Below are 26,270 nucleotides of genomic sequence, written 5' to 3'. Positions count from 1 at the left end.
TTGGTTTCTCACTGAAATTATTTACAAACAGCTTGTGCAATTATGGCATAAATGATTGTAAATTTTTCTTTGGGATCCCCTTTGTTCAGAAATAGCAGACATATATGGCTTTGGTGTTGCTTTTTGGTAATTAGAAGGATGCTAAATGCCACTGTGCACCACACGTGTATTATGCCCAGCAGTAAAGGGGTTAATTAGGGAGCATGTAGGGAGCTTTTTGGGGTAATTTTAGCTTTAGTGTAGTGTAGTAGACAACCCCAAGTAATGATCTAGGCCCATTTTGGTATATTTCATGCCACCATTTCACCGCCAATTGCGATCAAATTAAAAAAAAAGTTAAATTTTTCACAATTTTAGGTTTCTCACTGAAATCATTTACAAACAGCTTGTGCAATTATGGCACAAATTGTTCTAAATGCTTCTCTGGGATCCCCTTTGTTCAGAAATAGCAGACATATATGGCTTTGGCGTTGCTTTTTGGTACTTAGAAGGCCGCTAAATGCCGCTGCGCATCACACGTGTATTATAGCTAGCAGTGAAGGGGTTAATTAGGAAGTTTGTAGGGAGCTTGCAGGGTTAATTTTAGCTTTAGTGTAGAGATCAGCCTCCCACCTGACACATCAGACCCCCTGATCCCTCCCAAACAGCTCCCTTCCCTCCCCCACCCCACAATTGTCCCCGCCATCTTAAGTACTGGCAGCAACTCTGCCAGTACTAAAATAAAATATATATTTAGGCTTTTTTTTTTTTTTTTTTTTTTTTTTTTAAAGCATATTTACATATGCTGCTGTGTAGGAGCCCCCCTTAGCCCCCAACCTGGCTGATCCCCCACCAAACAGCTGTCTAACCCTCCCCCTCTGCCTTAATGGCCGCCATCTTGGGTACTGGCAGCTGTCTGCCAGTACCCAGTTTATAAAAAAAACAGTTGCTTTTTTATTTTTTCCCCATTTTCTGCAGTGTAGCTCCCCTACCCACCAAAGAACAAACCCCCACCCCCTCCTAGATACCTTTTGACTGTTGTTGTTTTTTTTAATAAAACGCTTTACACTGATACTTTTCTGTAGTGTAGCGGTTCCCACCCGCTCCCGCCCCGTGCACGCGCCTGCCGCCCGGCGTGCACGCGCGCGCGCCTGTGCGCGCCCCCATCGCCCCCGCCCCCGATCCCGCCCCCCTCTACATTACCCGGCCCATCGATGGCCGCCCACCCGCCTCCCAAGTCAGCTCCCACCCACCAACGTTACCGGCCACCGATGTCCGGTGCAGAGAGGGCCACAGAGTGGCTCTCTCTGCACCGGATGGCCATTTAAGGTTATTGCAGGATGCCTCCATATCGAGGCATCACTGCAATAACCGGAAAGCAGCTGGAAGCGAGCAGGATCGCTTCCAGCTGCTTTCCACACCGAGGACGTGCAGGGTACGTTCTCAGGCATTAACTGCCTTTTTTCTGAGGACGTACCCTGCACGTCCTCGGTCGTTAAGGGGTTAAAAGGGTAATAGAATAGGAATAATTTTTATTGTTTTGGATAATTTTATTTGTTATTTTTTATAATAGTAGTTTTTTTTTTGTAATTTTAGTGTTTTTTTATTTTTTGTAGTTTTTATTTTTTTATTTTTTGTAATGTTAGGTTTTAGTGTAAGGTAGCTTAGGTTTTATTTCACAGGTAAGTTTGTATTTATTTTAACTAGGTAGTTAGTAAATAGTTAATAACTATTTAATAACTAGTCTACCTAGTTAAAATAAATACAAAATTTCCTGTGAAATAAAAATAAAACCTAAGCTAGCTACAATATAACTATTAGTTATATTGTAGCTAGATTAGGTTTTATTTCACAGGTAAGTATGTATTTAGTTTTAAATAGGTATTATTTAGTTAATAATTGTAACTTTAATTTTGCTCTATTTTAATTATGTTAAAGTTAGAGGGTGTTAGGGTTAAGGTTACGGTTAGGTTTAGGGGTTAAAATAGTTTAATTTAGGTTGTTGTGATGTGGGGGGCTGGTGGTTTAGGGGTTAATAGGTTTATTTAGTGGTAATGATGTGGGAGGCCAGAGGTTAATAACTTTATTTAGTTGCTGCGATGTCAGGGAGTGTCGGAATAGGGGTTAATAGATTTATTATAGTGTGGGCGATGTTGGGGTGCAGGGGAATATGGGTTAATAACTTTAGTATAGTGGCGGCGATATCGGGAGCGGCAGATTAGGGGTAATAGATTTATTTTGGTGGCAGCGATATCGGGAGCGGCAGATTAGGGGTAATAGATTTATTTTGGTGGCGGAGATATCGGGAGTGGCAGATTCAGGGTTAATAACTTTTTCCCCCATAGACATCAATGGGGCTGCATTACGGAGCTTTTCATTCCGCGATTGCAGTTGTTAGTTTTTTTTCTAACCCGCTCTCCCCATTGATGTTTATGGGGAAAGCATGCACAAGTATGTCAAAACAGCGATTGTATTTTGTGCGGTATGGAGCTCAACACAACCATATCGCATGCACAAGGCGGCTGTTTGAAAACTTGTAATGGCAGCGCAATGGAGTGTGAAATAACGCAACTTTTGTTGTGTTCGTTTCGCACCCCATTGCGCCCATAACTTGTAATCTACCTGAAAATTAGTTAACTTGCAGGATCAAAAATGATTGAAAGTACTGTATAAATAGGTATGCTATATTTTTGTCTATGGTTAGCTATTTATATATATCTATCTATTTGTAATGTACATGAGACTATAAAGACAGTGCACTGGGAGAAAATTCACATTTGTCATATTTTACTAGATAAATTATGATTCAATGTAGAAGCAGGTTCTGCTTAGCACAATTAAATGAAGCAGAACTATATACCGTAAGGATTATTAGTAAACCAGTGAATCTCTATCATCAGACAAGTATTTTATTTCATTAAAATTATTTTTGCAATGCGATCCAATAAATTATAATGTATAGGAGATTAGATTTTGATTAATGAAAATACATAATCATTTGTTATTCTCCAATTCTAATTCACATTACTCATAACACCAATGGACTCAGAAATATTATAATTATCTAAAGCAACAGCTAAAATATATACACACAGGAAGATGCATAAAACAGATGGATAATCAAACATCTGTAAACATGTAAAGCAGGGTATGAATCTACATCATGGCAATGTTTCTAGAGTTTATTACGCATAATTCTTTGTTTACAGATAAAGTGACACTCCAGTTGTCCTGCTTGATGATAAGAAAATGATTTCCACTATGTTGTATTGTGTATGTATTAACTTAAAATGGTCACATTTTGAGAACATAATAAAACAAAAGCAATCCTGTTTCATGTGTTCTTTTCTCTAAGAGAGATGTACAGAGATTTGGGCGTTTTAGAGTAATACAATGTAATTCTTCAAATGCTTTATTTTTTGTTCCATTTCTTTACTACTAGGCTGGTTTTTGAACAGTACAATTATTTGAAAATGCTAAGTGTATTGAGCTTGAAAATGCAAAGACTAAAATGAGAGAACAGTCAATTTAAAAGCTACAAATGCTGTTTGTGAGCATTGTGCATTAACTAGAACCAGCTGCATGGCATATATTGCTAAAGCTAGGGTGATGTTTGCAATCTAAGGAAAGCGAGTGAAATGAAATAGTGAATATTACTGTATCATAAACTCCCTTTTATGTTTGTTCATTTGAATAAGGAGTTTTGAACAATACTCAATGTTTTATACAAATATATTGTACTCTATTACACTGCTGAATATGTATTATTATTATTATTATTATTATTATTATTATTATTATTTTAATGTACCAGCATATCTACTGTGTTTATATAGGGTCTACAGCAAATAAATATGACCAGACTAAGGGGCTCAATTTTATAAAACTGCAGGCACACTCGACTACATAGACGCTCCACCACAATGTCAGAGTTTTGAGCTTTCAGTCCCTTAATCCAGGCCCAGTTTTCTGCTTATAGTCCAGAACACACCCACCGCACATGTACATAGGTGACTATGTATATGTTAACAGAGGATACCATTCTTTAGTTGACTGTGTATTTGCAAAGCATGATGCTAAGGTAACCAGTATTCACACTGCAAATTGTGTTGGACAGTTGTTGTAATGAATCTTTTGGGGTGGACTCCTCATACTGCTCTGTTATTTAAAATAAGTGTAAAGTAGGATGGTTTGCATGCTTTGTATAGATCACCTACTTTTGAGATATTGCCCACCATAGATTTAAAATGATGGCTCAAAATAATGTGGATACGATCTTCACAAAATCACATCTCTTTCCTCTTTAATATACTTTAGCACAGATTATAATACTTTATAGTCCTTGTTTTGTAGAATTCCTTTCAATTGCCTTCAAGGCACTAGATAGATGAGGATTTATAGGAAGGTTATAATTTTATAGCTAATCTTGATTATAAATAAAGCTACCTGGCGCCATCAGAGCCATTTGCAACTTTTTTAGAATGTTGTTTTATAGTAGACAGAATTCACTTAACAAAGATTATCAGTATGTTTAGTGCTACGCAGATTGAACGAGATATGGGGAGAAAATGAAATAACTGCTCATTTTAATAGAAAAATAGGAATTTCTTTTAAAACACATTTAAAATAGTCCCGAAGGAAAATACAGGGGAAATAGTTTTATTTTCCATTTACACCTTTTATGCCTCTGCAAGCAGAATCACCATATAGAGTAGTTTTATAAAAGAAATTGGGATGAGAAATTAAATAGCTGTGAGCAACATGATAGGTCACAATGACCTTCCATAAACACCTTCAAATGAGATGTGTTAGCAAGTGGATAAAGTGAGTTAATGTTCTTTTTATAGGTTTTTGCTGCTTGGACTTGCATTTTAAGTCACTCTTAGTTTTTATCATATAGCAAAGAACTCTCAAAATCATAAAATGTATCCTGAAAATGTGCACAAGACTTTGTGAAATATATTTTACATTGAACTTTTACGTTTCATATATTATGGTGCTGTTCCTTAAGCAACATTATTATTAGCTTGACCCCACATAGTCAAGTTGCCACCCACCTCAACTACAACATCCTGTAACGTCCATTATTAGGGAGGGAGGGTGGGAAATTCAGCTTCCACTGTTTAGCTCCTGTTAGAAAATGTGCCTGTCACTTCCTGTGTTGTGCCTATACTCATTTTCTTAGCCCAGCCCCCCTGTCCTCACCTTCACCCCTTGTCCTCTTCCTGTTGGGGTCATACAACCCTTCCTTCCATTTCCTCATCCAGGGTTCTGCTTGACCCCACATATTCAAGTTGCCACCCACCTCAACTACAAAACACACAACACTCTTTTGTTGGGATTCAAAGGCCGCAGCTCATTTATTAACATAGTAAATAAACATAAATAAACATAAATAACCATAACTTATTAACAACCACAGTGCTTGCCCCCAATTGTCCACTTGCAAGCCCCGCCCAACCCAAGGGAGGGGCAATCACCATTAAACCAACCCCTGTTACTGCAACAGGAAGTCCATCCACCTCATAACAGGTGTAAGCCTCTACCAAACAGGGCAAGCACCCCGCCACCTCTCACCCCCAAAGTGAGAACCGCCAACCAGAGCTAAGGCCTTCTCAATCCCCTCCTTTAAAGTGTAATTAAAGATATGTAACCCCACCTCATTGAGGTGTACCCCATCTTTCAGATAAAAGCACCTCCCTGATTCACCCTCAAATTCCACATGCCTCAAACTCACCCCTCTGCACTGTCTCACATGCCCGCTCACCATTCTATTGATCTTCCGTCTGGAAGCCTCCAATCTCCCCAAATCCCAAGCTGACCTCCACACCAACCGACTCTCAATCTCAGACCACACAATAACCACCCCCGGGAAAAGCTGGCATAGCCGGTCTATCCCCTTTTTCATGTCCTCCACCAAGTCTCTCTGCGACATGAACCCCAAGTCATTCCCTCCTACATGTATCACCAAAATTTGAGGGGTTGAAAACAATCGTGCAAACTCCACAACTTTCAAGACTAACTGGCCCCATTTCATACCCCTGATCCCCAGCCACTTTATCTCCACCTTCTCCCTGTCCAGTCCCAGCTGTAAACCATTGTCCTTCACTGCGGCAGCCTTCCTGGCCCAATGGATGTATGAATGCCCGATCACCCAGCACCTCACCGGACCTGTCAAAACAAATAGAGCCGTATCGGCTGCCGCACCCCCGACTTACACCCTCAGCCCCGGTCTAACGTACCCCCTGAACCTCTCTGATCTCCACCGCCCAATCCTTTTAATCACTCCCACATCCAATCCTAACCCTGCAGCCTCTGTCGCCGCCCCTATTCTGAAAGAATGGGACCCGAACTCCATCCCCCCAATTCCCAGCCTCTCCAAGGCCTTCCTGAACACTGCAATAAATTGGTACCTAGACAACGCTGAACCGTCCGCATGGAGGAACAGCGGCCCATTCCTTCTAGGGCGCAGACCAAGGTAATCTCTCGTCGCGGCCACAGGGCAGCACATCCCCCTATCTCTCTCAAGCTTATCAAGCAACCTTTTCCCGATTGGTCCGTCTTAGACCTCCTCAGCCACACTTCCACCTTCCTATCCCTCACAATGACCTCCCCCCCTTGGAGGCCCCCTGTATCCCTCCGATTTCGGCCCACCAACTCAGACACCCTGAAGGCCCCAAAAAATGCTAACACAAAAGCTGCTCTGAACAAACTCTTCCCCTTCCGAAAAGCACAAACCCTTCAAACAACTCACCACCCTTTCCAGTATCGCAAAAGTCACTGGTCTCCTCCCGTCCTGTCTCCTCCGTCCCCTGCATAAACCCCTCACTGCCATGCGTACCACAAAAACCTTTGTCAAGTCCTCCATTCCCACCAATTGGAACCAAAAGGCTAAAGCCGCCAACCTTTTCCGTATTTCTGAAGGCGACAGCCTCTCTTCCCCCCACCTCTTCACCCAGGTCAGCAATACTTGCAGTTGGCTACCCTCTGTTTCCCACAAGTGCCGGCCGTCCTTCAACCTCCTCCACTGTTTCCACACCCGGGCGTACACCCTCCACGTGGTCTCTTCCAAAGATCCTCGCACCAAGTCGATCACACCCTGCCCAAACTCCACAGGTCCATTGGGCAGGGCACCCCTTCCTCGTCTGCCTCTGGTGCTGCTGCAAAGAACCGGTCCCACTGGAAACGGGACAAAGCGTCGGCAATCACATTCATCTTGCCCGGAACATGGACAGCTCTGAAAGATATGTTATTTCGCAGACATTCCAGCACAAACGCTCTCAACAACCTTACCACCGGGGGGAGTTCGTCAATCTGTTAATAGCCACTACCACCCCCATATTGTCCGAATGAAAAGTAACTCTTTGTCCCTCAACACGTGTAACCACACCCTCAAAGCTACTACCAACGGAAAGAATTCCAGGAAAGTAAGGTTCTTAGTAAGACCTGTTTCCGCCCAACTGTCCGGCCACTTGTCCGCGCACCACCTGCCCTGTAAATAAGCCCCAAACCCCTGGGCCCCTGACGCATCTGTGTACAAACCTAGGGCATCGTCTGACCACCCTATTTCTTGGATAATCAGATTCCCATTGAATTCGTCCAAGAAGGTAAGCCATACCCTCAAGTCCTCCTTCATCTCTCTCGTCATCTTATGTGATGCTTTGGCTCGGACACCCCGGCCGTTGCCAAGGACAAACGCCGGCAGAAAGCCCTGCCGATTGGGATGATCGTTCAACTTCCCCAGCAACGACTGCAGCTGCCGTAACGTCACCTTTCTCGCGGACATCGCCTCCCCCAGTAGGTTCCTCAGGTCCGCCACCTTGTCCTCCGGGAGCCTGCACTCCATCCGATCCGAGTCTAACTGGATACCCAGGAAACTCAGAGACGTTACCGGACCCTCCGACTTGTCGGCCGCCACCGGTATCCCGAAATCTCGGGCCACCTCCCCGAAAACCTGCACCAAACGCTCACAAGTCCCCGAACCTGCCGCCCCTACAAACAGAAAATCGTCCAAATAATGGACAATTGAAGATATTCCCGCTTTCTGTCTGACCACCCAGTCCACAAAAGAACTGAACTTTTCGAAGTACGCACAGGAGATGGAACAGCCCATGGGAAGACACAGGTCCACAAAAAAGGAACTCTCAAAATAACACCCCAGTAGGTGGTGACACCTGGGATGCACCGGCAACAGCCTGAAGGCTGATTCCACATCCAGCAATGCCCCCTTTCTCGCCTTCCGTACCAGGGCCACCGCCCTGTCAAAAGACGCGTAGTTCACTGACACCAATTCCGGATCAATTCCATCATTGACTGATAATCCTTTCGGGTGAGAAAGGTGATGGATCATCCGGAACTGCCCCACCCCCTTTTTTGGTACCACCCCCAGCGGAGAAATCCGTAAACCCTTCAAAGGTGGGCTCTCAAACGGCCCCGCCATCCTGCCCAGGGCCACCTCCTTGTACAATTTTTCCCTCACCACCTGTGGAAACTCCCTTGCCGACTTTAAGTTACTCCCAAACCTCCCTATCTCCTGGTCCTTGAACGGGATAATAAAGCCTGAACTAAACCCCGTTAATAGTAGTTCGGCGTCCGCCGAACACCCCCGTCAATTGGCGTACTCCTTTAGCCATGGGACCATCCTTCCTACCATCACTGGGGTCCGTGCCCGTACTACCCACCTCGCTGGGCTTTCCTCCCTGCCTTGCTTTCTTGAAGCACTTGGCGAAAGAATGGATACCTCCACACCCTGAACATTCGTGCTTGTATTTGCACGACGCCCCAAAACGACATTATCCCTTATTGAACTGGAAGCAGAGGCCCTTCCGGATAACCGCCGATGTGCTACCTGATCCACCCCCACTACCGCTTCCTTGACCTGCTGACCGAAAGGACTGCCCTCCTCTAAGGGGGGTCATAATCTCTAACCAGATACCCATGTCCCTATCATCCCATCGCATCTCAGGTCTCACCGCCATTCTCTGCCTAAAACGTTCGTCGTACCGCCACCAAGCCATCCCACCATACGTCCGATACGCGTTCGCAATCTCGTCGTAGTAGCAAAACAACGACGACCCATGTTCTGGAAATTTCTCCCCCATCACGCTAGCTAGGATACAGAAAGCCCTCGACCAATTGCCAAAAGTTTTGGGTAGTTTCCTCCATCTCTTCTTCCTCTCTCTCTCTTTCTCCTTATTGTCCTCTTTTACCTCCAGCACCTGATCCAACGGTGTATCCCCAACGGCCCCACAGAACACAGACACGGCCTCCTCAGTGCGTCCTCCGGAACCTTCAGTGTTTCACCCCCACTGACCCCTGTAGGCACAGCCGCTGCCGTACTCCCTCCTGCCTGCGCTCCTGTTACCTGACTCTCTCCTCCGGGCTGTACCCACGCCGTCGCTGGCGACCCCACCCCTCCTGTTTTTTCCAAGGTTGCGATTAGTCCCTTCAAACCTGCCAGCAACACCTCTCTCTCCCCAGCCACTCCATCAGTCACCCTGCTTGGCTGCACAGCCGACTCACCTGCTGCCCGAGCCGTCACTGCCGGTACGTCACTCCTTCCCCCGCTGGCGTCAGCCCCCCCCCATCCCCGCCTTCCCGGTATGGGCATCCGCCCCCCCCTTCCTCCTCCGGTCACACCCTCTTCTGAAGCGCCGGCCCCCTCAGCCATGCCCGCCTTACCTGTATTCTGCTCTACTGTCCTGCCGCTCCTCCGCCTGCCTTTCTCAGCTCCTGGGGCCGGTTGCGACCGCCGGGCCGTGACGTCATCCGGCACCGCTGCTCCACGACCCAGGCCCTCTCTGGCCGTCGCACCGGGTCCTGTTTCCCGCCGCTCCGCTTCCTGGCATCCTCCAGCCGATCTTCCTCTCCTCTTCTGCACCTGAGGCCCCGGCTGCGACCACCGGGCCGTGCTCCTCCTCGTCTCCGCCTCCTGAGGCCTCAAGCCCGGCCTGGGCCTGGCCGTGGATACCGCTCCTGCTCCCGGCTGTTCTCCATTCTGCTCACCCGCCTGGGGCCTGCCACTCGCCTTCCCCCTCCTGCCGGTGCCCATCGCAGGGCTCAGTCTCTCTAGAGGCCTAGACCTCCTGGTAGGCCGTACACTGCTCCTGGAAGCTGCTTCCCTGGACCCAGGAATATCCACTCCTCTGGTGCCTGCTTCGCCTGTTGCTGCTGCTGCCAGCATCTCTCTTATCCACTCAGCGCCCTTCTCCTTGGCTACAGCCATCAGGTTAGACAACAGAGCCTCCATACTGGTAAGCAAAGCCAAATTCAATTTTAAAATTCAGCTTCCACCGTTTAGCTCCTGTTAGAAAATGTGCCTGTCACTTCCTGTGTTGTGCCTATACTCATTTTCTTAGCCCAGCCCCCCTGTCCTCACCTTCACCCCTTGTCCTCTTCCTGTTGGGGTCATACAACCCTTCCTTCCAATTCCTCATCCAGGGTTCTGCTTTACTGCAACATATGCATTGCTATAGAGGGCAATAGCAATACATTTTTAATCAAAATCTGAACAAAAGGAGAAAATCACCATTCCCCTTTAGTGAGTATTCTTAGTTAAAGTGAAAGTAAAGTTTTAACCTGTGCAACACATCTATGTAATCTTTATGAGTAATATTTATGTATCACTGTTTTTTTTTTTTGTTTTTTTTTTTTCAAATTTGAGTTTATATTTTAATGCTTTATTTCCCTACCATTATCGTTGTCGCTCCTCCCACCCTCTTCTTCCTGTATTTTTTAGACATTACGTATAGAGTGGTCACACCATACCTGCAATGTTTGCGCATGCGCGATTCGCCGATCAGGATTACAATGTGCGTGCAATTTTATTCATGGCCAATCTTCAACGCGCATCGGATATAATCTTGTTTAGGAAATATTTTGCGCATGCGCACTTGATTGCATCGTTGTATGACGTAGCTTCACAGCCGCCGATTGGCCAGAAAGTCAATTGGAGGAGAAAAAAAACGTGACCAGGAAGTGCAGTATGTTTGAAAAAATGGGTTGAGTTGAAAATAGGAAAATTAGTACTTTATTTGTGGTGAAATAGGTATTTATATATTGCTTGGACAAAATTGATGAAAGAAACTCATATTATTTTGGTATTGCCTAGGTAAATGTGCATAGCTGACCACCAAACTTTACTTTTACTTTAATACACATTTATATGAAAACGATATGTTATTTTATTTGTTAAAAAATAAACATGTCTATATTGTTACATAGTGCAAATTGATTATTCATAAGAGACATGTGTTATTGTTTTTTTATGTCACTGCCTGTATCTTGGGACATGAAACTCAAAAATTTCTGATTTAGGCAGAACATACAATTTCAAACAACTTTCCAGTTTACACATGTTTAAATGTGTTTAATTCTCTTGGTATCTTTTGTTGAAGGAACAGCAATGCACTACTGCTTTTTAACAGAACACATGGGTAAGCCAATGACACTCTGTGTGTGTGTGTGTGTGTGTGTGTGTGTGTGTGTGTGTATATATATATTCTTCAGCAAAAACAGGAACCAGACAGGATTTCTTCAAAAACAGGGGTCAAATTTATTGACGTTTCGGGGAGTAAACCACTGAGGAAGGGGAGGTTTACTCCCCGAAACGTCAATAAATTTGACCCCTGTTTTTGAAGAAATTCTGTCTGGTTCCTGTTTATGCTGAAGATGGTTTATTTCACAGAACTTTCAAGTGGTTGTCTCATGGAGGGCAGATTCACATAGTGTGGCATATATATATATATATATATATATATATATATATATATATATATATATATATATATATATATATATATATATATATATAATAGAAGTAAATTGGATAGTTGTTTAAAATTGTATGCTCATTGTATGATCACTGTACTTTAAGGGCGGAACCTTCTCCCATTTTCAGCATATTTGAGTTTATAGGGCCAGAGGCTTTTCTTTGTGCCAAACTGCTATATAGAGCATTGCGTCTCTTGATAAATACATGTTTATTTTATATTGTTGTATATATTATTATTATTATTATTATTATTATTATTCCAGAGAAAAATAAATTATATCTTGTTTTTATCTACTGGAAAGGTGTCATTTCATATAAGTTAGTAAATTCTAAGAAAACAAGAAATATATGATTGTACAGCTCAACTATTAAATTAATGATGATCACATCAAGGTAAATTCCAATATACGTTATATTGTTTGATATTACATGGCTTCAAAGCCAGAAAATCAAATAAAGTATACTAAGATTTACTTTGGTATATCATCATTAATCCATATTTATTTTCTCTTTTATTGATATAAAATCATTGGTAATCATTTCCCGGTTGGGCAAAGCTGTTTTTGTTCTTTTAATACCATAAGGTTTGTTCATATCTCACAGATCTTAAAACTAAAAATCAATTGAGTTTTTGTAACATTCAGTTAGGTTTCCAAGTCTATCAGTTCTGATCACTTGAGCTATCTGAGACAAAATGATTACATCTTGCAGAACAAGGTAATAGTATAGAACTGCACTTGACATGAAACAACTGGGCTACTTTAGTTCTGCCAGGTCTCATTCAGAGTTGATAATATATGTTCTTCCCTATGTGCACTATTGTCCATCAGTTTATCCTATGAGTCTTTCTAGGAAAAAAGCCAAAAATGCAAGAACAGAATATGCAATTGTCAAAGAATATTGGCAATGTTTATATGGTTTAGCAATAACCCAAGCCTTACAATTCCCACCCTTCAGTTGTTGCAGCATCCTTGCATGAAAAAAATGTGTATGTATGTACATCTATCTATCTATCTATCTATCTATCTATCTATCTATCTATCTATCTATCTATTTATCTATCTATCTATTTATCTATCTATCATTATTAGCTATTTATTAGGATTTTTTTTTGTTTTAAGCATCTGCCTAGAGTGCATCTTATCCATGAGGTTTCAAGAAATGAAGGCGCATGGACTATTCTTCCTGTCATTCCACAGTAAGTATTTCATTACGTATTTTATTTGAATCATTTAATAAATTTAGCTGATGTGTATGAAGCGGAAACAGTGTTAAGCAAGCATTGTCATTGAATATTCAATAGCAGTTTAAGAGTTATGAGTAATAAGTATTCATCTCTATAAATCTAATTCCTTTTACATCCTAACTAGTACATTTAGGGCCAGATTACGAGTGGAGCGCTATTTGGCGCGTTTGCTCGGGTGCTAACTGCGCTTGAAGTAAACTTTTTGCATGCATCTGGTTGCGCTTGTTGTACAAGTTAAAAGTAAAAAGTTATTGCTTGCGAGCTAACCCAATGCACGCAAAAAGCTGAAGTTAGAATATCACGAGCGATAAACGTTTCCCCCATAGGAGTCAAAAGAGAAAAAAAGTGGAAAAAACCTGAATGCATATTCTCAAATGCACTAACCTGATATAAATATTTCACATTCCAATGTTCTTCACATAGCAGAATATGTTCTATTTATTCATAAATACATATTTCTTCTTATATTGAATGAATATATATTTATACCTATATATCAATATGATTATATATATGTATGTATATATATATATATATATATATATATATACATACATATATATATATATATATATATATATATACAGATTTTTATAGGAATATGTATTTAAAAATGCATTGGAATGTGAAATATTTAAAGTAAATATATAGTGATGTCGTGAGCCTAAAAATTTTGGTCGGCGAACGCGAACATCCTCAAAAGTTGGCGAACCGCCATAGACTTCAATAGGCAGGCAAATTTTAAAACCCACAGGGACTCTTTCAGGCCACAATAGTGATGGAAAAGTTGTTTCAAGGGGACTAACACCTGGACTGTGGCATGCCGGAGGGGGGTCCATGGCAAAACTCCCATGGAAAATTACATAGTTGATGCAGAGTCTGGTTTTAATCCATAAAGGGCATAAATCACCTAACATTCCTAAATTGTTTGGAATAACGTGCTTTAAAACATCAGGTATGATGTTGTATCGATCAGGTAGTGTACGGGTTACGCCCGCTTCACAGTGCGCAGTGTAGATGATATACCTGCCCTGACCATGCTTTGCAGACCAGGTATCAGTGGTCAGATGGACCCTTGCCCCAACACTGTGTGCCAGACATGCCATTATAGCAGACTTATATGACTTTGGCGGTAGTTAGAAGGCTGCTAAATGCCACTGCACACCACACGTGTTTTATGCCCAGCAGTGAAGGGGTTAAAGGGCCATAATACCCAAATGTTTAAACACTTGAAAATGATGCAGTATAGCTGGAAAAAGCTGACTAGAAAATATCACCTGAACATCTCTATGTAAAAAAGAAAGATATTTTACCTCAAAAGTTCCTCAGTAGCCACCTCCCATTGTAAAGGATGTAAGGGATGAGCATCGTGCACTCTCATCTTATTTCACCAATCAGGTAAAGGAAGTTTACAATGAAATCTCATGAGAGTCATGTCAAATCTCATGAGATCACAGTAAAAGTTCATGACCTCAGCATTGCTGATGCTGATTGGCTGCTGTTCATTTCTTCATTTTTTTTAATTTTTTTACCTGCAGCTGGGAGCAGTTGAGTATAACTTTTTACACAGAACTTACTCTGCTGAGCTGAGGAGATTGTGAGGTAAAATATCTTCCTTTTTTACATAGAGATGCTCAGGTGATATTTTCCTGTCAGCTTTTTACAGTTATACTGCATCAGTTTCAAGTGATTTAGCATATGAGTATTATTTCCCTTTAATTAGGGAGCATGTAGGCAGCTTGTAGAGTTAATTTTAGCTTAAGTGTTGTGTAGTAGACAACCCAAAGTATTGATCTAGGCCCATTTTGGTATATTTCATGCCACCATTTCACCGCCAAATGCGATCAAATAAAAAAAATTCTTCACTTTTCACAAACTTTAGGTTTCTCACAGAAATTATTTACAAACAACTTATTCAATTATGGCATAAATGGTTGTAAATGCTTCTCTGGGATCCCCTTTGTTCAGAAATAGCAGACTTATATGGCTTTGGCGTTGCTTTTTGGTAATTAGAAGGCTGCTAAATGCCACTGCGCACCACACATGTTTTATGCCCAGCAGTGAAGGGCTTAATTAGGGAGCATGTAGGCAGCTTGTAGAGTTAATTTTAGCTTAAAGGGATACTAAACCCATTTTTTTTCTTTCATGATTCAGATAGAGCATAAGATTTTAAGCACCTTTTATCTATTATCAATTTTCTTTGTTCTCATGCTATCTTGATTTGAAAAAGCAGTACTGTAAGCTTTAGAGCCAGACCATTTTTTTTTCAGCACCTGGGTAGCACTTGCTGATTTGTGGCTAAATGTAGCAAACCAATCATCAGCTCTACCAAGGTGCTGAACTAAAAAATGGGCTGGCCCCTAACCTTTTATTACTGCTTTTTCAAATCAAGATAACATGAGAACAAAGAAAAATTGATAATAGGAGTAAATTAGAAAGTTGCTTAAAATTGCATGCTCTATCTGAATCATGAAAGACAAAATGTGGGGTTAGTATCCCTTTAAGTGTAGTGTAGTAGACAACCCAAAGTATTGATCTAGGCCCATTTTGGTATATTTAATGCCACCATTTCACCGCCAAATGCGATCAAATTTAAAAAAAACTTAAATTTTTTCGCAATTTTAGGTTCTCACTGAAATTATTTACAAACAGCTTGTGCAATTATGGCACAAATGGTTGTAAATGCTTCTATGGGATCCCCTTTGTTCAGAAATAGCAGACATATATGACTTTGGCGTTGCTTTCTGGTAATTAGAAGGCCGCTAAATGCTGCTGCGCATCACACGTGTATTATGGCTAGCAGTGAAGTGGTTAATTAGGTAGTTTGTAGGGAGCTTGCAGGGTTAATTTTAGCTTTAGTGTAGAGATCAGCCTCCCACCTGACACATCAGACCCCCTGATCCCTCCCAAACAGCACCCTTCCCTCCCCCACCCCACAATTGACCCCACCATCTTAAGTACTGGCAGAAAGTCTGCCAGTACTAAAATAAAAAAAAAATAATGTTTTTTTTTTAGCATATTTACATATGCTGTGGTGTAGCATCCCCCCTTAGCCCCCAACCTTCATGATCCCCCCCAAAACAGCTCTCTAACCCTCCCCATCTGCCTTATTGGCGGCCATCTTGGGTACTGGCAGCTGTCTGCTATTATTTCACAGTCAAAAAAGTGTTGTTTTTTTTTAAATGTACTGTTACACCAGATATGAGTGGTGGCACTGGGCAAGTGGGCACAGTATACGCTGTGAGCCTGACACACACGCTGGCAGGCAGGCAACTGCAATTAGATTACACAGGAAAAAAAAAAAGCAGACTGATGTTCTAGCCCTAAAAAGGGCTTTTTGGGGTGCTGTCCTTACAGCAGAGATCAGATGAGTCCTTCAGGACTGTAGTGGACACTGAATACACTAGCCTAGCTATTGATTTCCCTATTAAATCAGCAGCAGCTACACTGTCCCTCCTCTCTCTAAGAATGCAGCTTCCAAATGAATCTAAAATGGATGCTGTCCAGGAGGTGGGAGGGTCTGGGAGGGAGGGTCTGCTGCTGATTGGCTGTAATGTGTCTTCTGACTGTGAGGTACAGGGTCAAAGTTTACTCAATGATGACGAATAGGGGGCAGAACGAACATTGCATATGTTCGCCCGCCGCTGCGAATGCGAACATGCTATGTTCGCCGGGAACTATTCGCCGGCGAACTATTCGCGACATCACTATAAATATATAGTTCAAAGATTTATTAATAATGAATATTGTGTAAATATGCTTTTACATGTTTTCATGGACTGCAAAGGGCTCCAATGCGTGTGTGTGTGTATGTATATATTTATATATATCCAGTGGTAGTCAACAATTTGCATAGCTCACAGATGACTCCAACTCGTGTTTCTTCATTCAACAAGAACATTTATTTACATTTTCAACATTTCGGCCCCTGCTTGGGCCTTTGTCAAGATAACAAAACACAAATCTGTGAGCTATGACCCACCCACATACCAGGTGCAATATAGGTGAAAGTTTTCTCAAAAACATCCCATCTCTGCCACCTAGTGGAGACTCTACAGGATGCAACAAACTTTTTTCTCAATTTAGAGGAACTTCCCAAAGTGTCTTCCTTCATTTGTTCTTACTGAAAGAGATGTAGAGTTATGAGAAATAAACACATAGCATGTTATACAAATCTTAAACCTAATAATATTTACATTTATTTTAATAAGAAAACAAAAAAAAACCAGAAATGTTTTTTTATACAAAAACATTTATCTTATACATGACTATGTAGATGTTAAAATAGCTGAATACTGGGAGAAAGAGCTCAAATGTTATGTTATCTTACAGAAAACAAGATAGTGACCGGTATGTATTTAAACACCTAGGGTTTACGGTGTCAAGCTCCAATATCCACCTCGCCTCCCTCTGTAATAAGATCTTCTTTCTATTACCTCTTCTTTTTGGCAATGGGACATGATCTATAGGGCAGCATCTTAGGCTCGAAACAGGGTGCCCACGGTCAAGAAAATGTTTCGAGGGAGATTATCAGTGGTTTTGTATGTCTTCCATTTTCTAATCATTGCTCCCACAGTTGATTTCTTCACACCAAGCTGCTTGCCTATTGCAGATTCTGTCTTCCCAGCCTGGTGCAGGTCTACAATTTTGTTTCTGGTGTCCTTCGACAGCTCTTTGGTCTTCAACATAGTGGAGTTTGGAGTGTGACTGTTTGAGGTTGTGGACAGTTGTCTTTTATACTGATAACAAGTTCAAACAGGTGCCATTAATACGGGTAATGAATGGAGGACAGAGGAGCCTCTTAAAGAAGAAGATACAGGTCTGTGAGAGCCAGAAATCTTGCTTGTTTGTAGGTGACAAAATACTTATATTCCACCATAATATGCAAATAAATTCTTTCCAAATCAGACAATGTGATTGTCTGGATTTGTTTCCACATTTTGTCTCTCATAGTTGAGGTATACCTATGATCAAAATTACAGGCCTCTCTCATCTTCTTAAGTGGGAGAACTTGCACAATTGGTGGCTGACTAAATACTTTTTTGCCCCACTGTGTGTGTATATATTAGAGCATATGTATGTATCTTTAAGAAATCCTCTATTTAAACAGAGAGGAGTCTGGGTATCCTGTAAGCAGTGAACAAGTGCTACCTTAGCACGAAACATGTCTGCAGCAGGAACCCAGCAGTCCTTATTCACTGTATATTAATTGTTTAAAGCTGTGTCAGTTTGGACTAAGCTTTAGTCTGTTTTTACTATATCAATCAATAAAGCCTTCTTTTTACATTATTCTCTGGGAAGTGCCTGAGGTACCCTTTGTACTTTTTGCATACCTGTATTGCGAGACGAGCAGTACCTACTCAGCAAGCATATCCAGGAGAGTTGATGACGTCACCCCCCCCACTGGAGCTCCGAAAGTGCCGTGAGAACGTGCAGCGTGTATGGTGAGTGTGATAGAGCGCGACGCTGCAATTGTTGTGGAGTATATATATATATATATATATATATATATATATATATGTATATGTGTGTGTGTATATATATATATATATATATATATATATATATATATGTGTGTGTATATATGTGTTTGTGTATATATATACAGGTGGCCCTCGTTTTACAACGGTTCAATTTACACCGTTTCAGAATAACAACCTTTTTTTCCAGTCATGTGACTGCTATTGAAAAGCATTGAGAAGCAGTGCATTTATTAAAATAGCCAGTAGGTGGAGCTGTCCGCTTGTGTTGCAGCAAAGCCAAGCAAGCTGAAATTAATCAGTTCAACCAGACCTGAGCTATTGAGCAGATTTCAAAGGAACAAGATCTTCCTATCTATAAATCAGTCCAGATTGGAATGCATAGAAAGAACAGTTTGCAGAAAAATCTTTTTGTTCATTTAACTTAGTTTAATTATATATTCTGTGTTGTGTGATTATTTTATTAGGTTTATAATGCTGTTTAGCATTTAAAGTATTCATTTCAAAGCTTTAAAAATAATGTATTAGGTGTTACTTATGACAATTTTGAAAGGGGCCTGGAAACTATCTCCCTCACTTCCCATTGACTTACATTATAAACTGGGTTTCAATTTACAACGGTTTCAATTTGACAGCCGATGACGTAGTGTTCTGCGCACGGCTGCTGACTTCCGGTACGCCACCGGCGGGACTGCACTTGGGAGCGGGTTTGTTTGCTTTAAAGGGTGAGTTACTGTATGTACCTGTAATTGTTGTCTGAAGACGGGGGCAACCCCGAAACGTCACAGATTAAAAGTGTTTTTTGCTTAATAAGACCCGGTGAGTGCTTTTCTCTTTTGGATGCTTATATATATATACAAACATACATCTGTTTAGGCATGTGGGCACTATGTTAAAGCCCTTTTGCATCCCTTTTTTTCTAACACCTGAGATCTCATATATTTGAGTCTTTATACCTTTTTTTGTGCAAAGACTCGCAGTTCCTGAAGTCCGGACATCCATCTTCATCCAGGCGGTGACATCTACATCCATCACGGGGGCATCTGCTATCTTTTTCTTTGGAGGCGCGGAGCATTGTCGGATTAGGGGTTAAGAGGTTTATTTAATAGTCGCAGAAAGAAAATTATTAACCTGTTAAAACACAAACAATAATAAATCAAACAAAAAAAAATGTGTTTGTGCAAAAAAGATATGTTCAAAAAAGTTAATTGGAGACTAAATCCCAACTCTAAATGTGCATAAGTGATCCCAGTGGAAATGAATGCTGCAATCGAACTCCAAGGGTTAACCTTAAATAAAACAGATCAATGCTGCCAATGGTTCACTGGGATCACTTATGCACATTTGGAGTTGGGATTTAGTCTCCAATTGACTTTTTTTGGACATATCCTTTTTGCACTAACACATTGCAACTATTAACTAAAACTAAAAACAATGTGGGGGGCCAGCGTGATAGGGGTTAATAGGTTTATTTAGTGTCGTGCGGATGATTAGGGGTTAATAATTGTATTTAGTGTCGGGGAATGGCAGATTAGGGGTTAATAACTTTTTAGTGTTGGCGATGTCGGGGGGGGCGGCGGACTAGGGGTATTTAGACTAGGGGTTTATGTTAGGGTGTTAACGTAATTTTCTTTTCCCCATAGACATCAATGCGGTTGTTAGTTTTTTTTCTAAAACTCTCTCCCCATTGATGTCTATGAGGAAAGCGCGCACGAGCACGTAAAGTCAGGCCTTGGCTTTTGTGCGGTATGGGGGACAAGAGAAGGTTTTTCAGTAACTCGTATTGGCAGCGCTATGGAAAGTGCGATAACGCTCTTTTTTGTGTTAAATTATGCACCTGGTATAGCGCAAAACTTGTAATCTTACTGGTTGTCTGTAAATCTGTAATTTTACTTTAAATCTTTATTCATTTTGTATGTTCTAGTTTCAAATAGTGTCCTGTACCCTATTTAACTTTACTCTTCATCATTTTAACAGTGAGTCCTGTGTTTTGAAGTTAAAGTATAAAGATGTTTTGGTCCCAGCTTGATAGTTCATCCCAATGCTGACTGCTGAGAGCCATTGTAATCAAAAATATTCTTTAATGCATATGGAATGTTTGATTTTGTTCTTTTTTTTTTTTTTTTTGCTTCGTGTCCTTCTTTACTGATGTTGAAGGACACATCTCTGCAAATATGACAAGAAAACACAGAATTTTCTTTTTTTTCAGGTCAGAAGCACTATATAGCCATCTAGCTGAGGAAGGAGTAGATATGCACACAGTCAGTCGAGGACAGACTCACACACCTCACACACACACACTTACTCCTCACGCATACTCAACACTCACCTCACACATACAAATACTGTTCACATGCGCACACACACATCACACACATACACTTCTCTCATACACACCTTACAAACACTGCTCTCACACACAAATACACTACTTACACACACACCACAAACAGTGCTCACACACCACAAACAGTGCTCACACACATCTCACACACTCTTCATATAATACAAACACTGCACACATACACTCCTCACAGACACAAACACTGCACCCACACACACCACACACACATACAAACACTGATCTGACACACTCAGACACTACTCACACACACACCACAAACACCGCTCACATTCACCTCACACACTCCTCACATACAGCAAACAATGCGCACACACACTCCTTCCATACTACAAACAGTGCGCACGCACACACCTCACACATACAAACTGCACTCACACATGTACACAAACACTGATCTCACACACACCTCACACATACAAACACTGTTCACATGCACACACACATCATGCACACAAACACTGCTCTTCCACACACCTCACACATAAAAACAATGTTCACATACACACACACATCATGCACACAAATACTGTTCACTCACATTTTTATGAACAGATTGCTTCAAACTCATAAATGAGCAGATTATAAATAAGAAAAGTATATAATCTGTTGTATCAGCACTTGGCAAGCAGTAACTTTGTCATGTGTACTTATCCCTCAGTGGACTGACACGATGAACAAGTGTGGTATGTTGTTCAGCTGCAGTGATATGATAAAATAGGATATGCTGTGAGGTGGGCCATTCCATATGGAATCTACCAATGAAAAGGCATTTTCCAACCTCACATTCTTTGAGTTGTTTTTTTTTTTTTTATATTTTGGCATACTGAAAGGGTCAACTGTTGTATGAACCTGTGCAAAATTACAGGTCAATATATTATGTATTTACAAAGTTATAGGGGTGCAACATTTGTGATTTTAATTTTAATTAAACGTACTAATGTCTGCTTCATTTGCATATATAGTAACGGTAATTAAGTCTTTATATCTCTTTGATTCATTTCAAGGTGCAGTATAGCAATCTTCATCCTTCAAAGATCACAACAGAACTTAAATTTGTGATGTGACATGCAAGTCTGAACATGTTTAAACTTGTCTGGAGTAAGGAAATTACTGTAAATGGAAATTTCTGTTTTACTTAATCTAACATATTTTCTTATCCCATTGGCATTCCATCTTTAAATTTGGTACAGTTATGGGGGATTTACAGACGGCAGCCATCTTACTGGTCGCACTGAGCTTCAGCTCATGAGACCTTCACCACTTTTTATTTAATTTAGGCTAAACACTTGATATTAGGTTATATAATTAGGTGGAGAGGCTTAACTGAAGACGCTCTGATCCAAGAAATAGGTTTTCGTATCGAAGTGTGGCAACCCAGCTCTCAATACCGGACTTTTCCTTTTGAGGCCTTCCCCTATTTCTGAAGCCTCTTCTGTCCTCACAAATCGCCACATCACTGTTGTGCCGCTCGTTTATACCCACCAAGGGTCAAACAGCTAAATTGAGCTAATATATGTATGCGGACGTTCCAACTACCTAGCCTAAACAGATCGAACACACGCAAAAGCAGGCTCTTGGACCGAAAAGGTAATATTAAGGAATGATGGAGCCCAGTAATGCTATTGTGGTTACCGATTTAACGGCTATATTAGATGACCATTTTCAGTGCCTAATGCAACTAATCAAGCTTGAATGGAAAGGTGCATGCAGCTTGGCACATCAGGGAAAGCAAAAGCCACAACCAGACCATGTACAGCCAAGGACTGCAGCCATGCGAGACCCTCAGACCACAGCTGATACCCTTCCAACACAGAGTATGATGGGGGAGAAAAAGGAACAAGCTTACTATCAATCTGACCCAGATATGGACCATCAGGACATTGGAGAGAGTATCAGAATATCTCCTGATAACAGAGTGGAGGCATCGACCCTTGCCGAGCAGCAACTGATCCTGGTAGGAGTGATGTCTATCCCTGCAGCAATCGAGGCTGATACCGGAGCCGCTGTGCCAGACGATGGTGTGAATTGCTGTGTGGTCGGAGCTGCAGGGTTTCAGCTGCGAGAAGCGGAACTGAAGAGAGGCGAGCTTGGACCTCCTAGAACCGAGAAATATGGGGAGGTTGTTGCCAGAGATAGCAATATGCTGCTGGTAACAGATACCTACATGTCTCAGTTAGCAGCCTCTGCTCATACATTGCGATGTAGGTCTACTTTCCAGACAGTCGCTCAACATACACTGCGGAACCGTCTCTCAGTTTCTGAAATATTACAGGGACCTTCATTTTCTGATTATGATATGGGGAAATGTAACTCTGGAGCGGGTATGATTGTTTTATCTTTATGCCCATTTGTTTTGTGCAGTCCAAAAGTGGGCCACTGTGTCATTTAGGAGGTTTTCAGAATATTAGGCATTCCATTCACAGACAAAGTCTCTAGATTCTCCTTCAGAAATATACTGTTTTCCTACAGAATGATGCCATATGATGCTTGTATATCATCATCATTGTGTAATATTTTATATTCCATGTATGCCTTATTTTGAACCTCAATAATAAATATAAAAAAAATATAAAATAAAAAAATTGGTACAGTTAAAGGGACATGAAACCCAACATTTTTCTTCCATGTTTCAGATAGAAAATTTGAAACAACTTTACAATTTACTATATAATCAAATTTGCTTCATTCTCTTGATATTATTTGTTTAAGAAACATTAATGCACCACTCGAAGCTGGCTCAAAGCAATGGGTGAGACAATAACATGTGAGCCTACCTAGGTATCCTTTTCAATACACGATACCAAGAGAACAAAACAAATGAGATAATAGAAGTAAATCGGAACATTGTTTAAAATTGCATGCTCTATCTTAATCACAAAAGAAAAAAAAAATAGGTTTCATAATCCTTTAATGAGTAATAATATATGTACAAAATATTTTTTTCAAATACAAAGGTCAAACAAAATATATTTTTGAGAAAATGGCCGACAAAATATTAGTTTCACTTTTATAGTATGCCTTCTGTCCTCTGGTTGTGGTGCCCACTGTCTAAGCTGACATTTTGGGACCACAACGTGCTTATCTGAGCTCGATGTAGGTACTATGTCAACACAGTATGCTGGGCAAAGTGCTGTGTGATATAGTACATATATCCATATGGCCCAACGGGTTAAGCTACTTAGCCTCATTAGCTAATGTAACGTAAAACACATTGCAAACCACCTTTATTTTTGTACACTGTGAAGATATTAAAATACTAAGAACACATTTCTGTCACACAGACTATTTTTTTATTGGAATATGTATACGCTGAAGTCACTACATAATGAGTTTTAAAATATTTTAGTATTGAGTAACTTACAAGTTCTGAACATTCATTTATCAGACACGTGTGTTCTGTTACTTATTTTCTGTGAATTTAGTGACAAAGCTGACTTGAAAGGTTAATTAAATGAGTAACTGTATTTAATTACAAAAAAAGTGTGTGAGAGAGGAATAGACAAGTAAAATGTAACATTTATTTTTGCAAATGATGTATTTATAAAGCAAAAAGTTCAAATCAGGATCATAGGATTAATAGTACTTTACTGAGAGCAATAAATAATGTACAAGATTTAGGAATTGCTATTTCAGATGATTTAAATTGACAGCGTACTTAGACATTTTTAATCATACAAATGAAAGAGCAACATTTAAAGATATTGAGAATATTGTGTACTTTATACTAATGCTCATTGGCTGATAGGAGAAACTCCCATAGCACTCTTGGTGAAGGTAAGTCTTAATCAAAATGTGCAATAGGTAAAATAACAAACAAATGATTGTGATCACAAGATGGTAGGGGATTTAGGATTAAATTACAGAAGAGTGGTTGATGTTTGGAAATGGCAATGACAGGTACCTACTCTAATTTCATTTTAAAAAGACATATATAAGTTTTCCATGAGCATTATATTGCAAAGTCTCAAAAAAAATTTTTAATCTTTCGAGGCATCCACTGGGGATAGTTCAGTGTTCAAAAAAAATGCAACACATTGAGAGGATCTCACATTTAAACTGTATTGAAATTTCAGGCAGCTTCAATTCAATCCATACAGTGATGATATAAACATGTCTGAAGTTAAACATGAAATAAAGGTGCCACATAGCACAATCCAAAAATGTCAAACAAAATGGTGGAAACTCACAATAGTTTTGACACTATGAACAATACTGCTAAAAGTGCAGACTGACACTCCCAGCAGTTACCTCCCTGAGGCACCAGATAATGCCCCCTTCTCATGCTCTACACTGAGTGCACATCAGGAGCTGTACTATTGTAGCCTTCTTGTAATAAAATATATTAATTATAGATATAATCTCCCCTGTACAAACGAGTTAGGGACATGCAGCAGCGTTAATCTTGTGAAATATGAAGAGTGCACTTCTAATTCTCAGAAGTAGAAAACCCACTTTTTTTCAAACCTTGCAAATCAAATAAAAGTGGACAGAAAACTGTGATTTATCAAGTTTATCATAACAAAAGAAAAAAAATTCCACTGTAGATAATAATGTCAAGCTGTTTATATGGCAAACGATTGCCAACTAAAAGCAAAAAAGATTGTAAGGCTTAAATGATATATATTATAGAATAAAACTTGTCACTGTGTTTGTGTTTAAAAAAAATGTTTTGTAAAGTGATTAGGTTTTTGAATTGCTTACGTTCTCTGTAATCTTTGCTTTAAAATTCAGTAAATCTCTTTATTTTATAAGTCTGTGGGTGAACTCCACATGCCTATGTGTCTAAGTTCCTTTTTGCTTTGTAAACTGCCGTTAGAGATAGAGGGATTGAGTTTGAGACAAGAAAATATGAGATAGACAGAAGCAAGCTCCCACAGAGACTGAGAAATATACTGTATGTACTGAGGAGAAAGAGGGATAAAAACAGCAGAATTTGTTATTCACATCCTCCGATTTATAAACAGTCTGTAAGTTAACCCCTTAAGGGCAAGGCCATTTTTTTCAATTTCTTACCCTTAAGGACCAGGGCTATTTTTACATTTCTGCGGTGTTTGTGTTTAGCTGTAATTTTCCTCTTACTCATTTACTGTACCCAAACATATTTTATACCATTGTCCTCGCCATTAAATGGACTTTCTAAAGATACCATTATTTAATCATATAATTTAATATAAATGTTTTTTTATAAAATATGATAAAAAAATTGAAAAAAAACACACTTTTTCTAAATTTGACCCCCAAAATCTGTTACACATCTACAACCACCAAAAAATAACCATGCTAAATAGTTTCTAAATTTTGTCCTGAGTTTAGAAATTCCCAATTTATTTATATGTTCTTTGCTTTTTTTGCAAGTTATAGGGCAATAAGTACAAGTAGCACTTTGCTATTTCCAAACCATTTTTTTTCTCAAAATTTGCATAAATT

General features: G+C 40.4%; 1 protein-coding gene across 1 annotated transcript in view; it reads left to right on the top strand.

Annotated features, from left to right (window-relative positions):
- B3GLCT (beta 3-glucosyltransferase) overlaps positions 1-26,270 on the top strand; it is a 1,048,073-nt gene that overhangs the window by 524,657 nt on the left and 497,146 nt on the right. The window contains exon 5 of the mRNA XM_053708467.1: positions 12,874-12,950. Coding sequence (XP_053564442.1) covers positions 12,874-12,950 — 77 coding nt within the window. The remainder of the gene's footprint in view (positions 1-12,873; positions 12,951-26,270) is intronic.

The sequence above is a fragment of the Bombina bombina genome, chromosome 3, assembly GCF_027579735.1.
Source record: "Bombina bombina isolate aBomBom1 chromosome 3, aBomBom1.pri, whole genome shotgun sequence".
NCBI classification, from domain to species: domain Eukaryota; kingdom Metazoa; phylum Chordata; class Amphibia; order Anura; family Bombinatoridae; genus Bombina; species Bombina bombina.
Note: the sequence above shows the minus strand (reverse complement) of the source record. Positions and strands in the feature narration are given on the sequence as shown.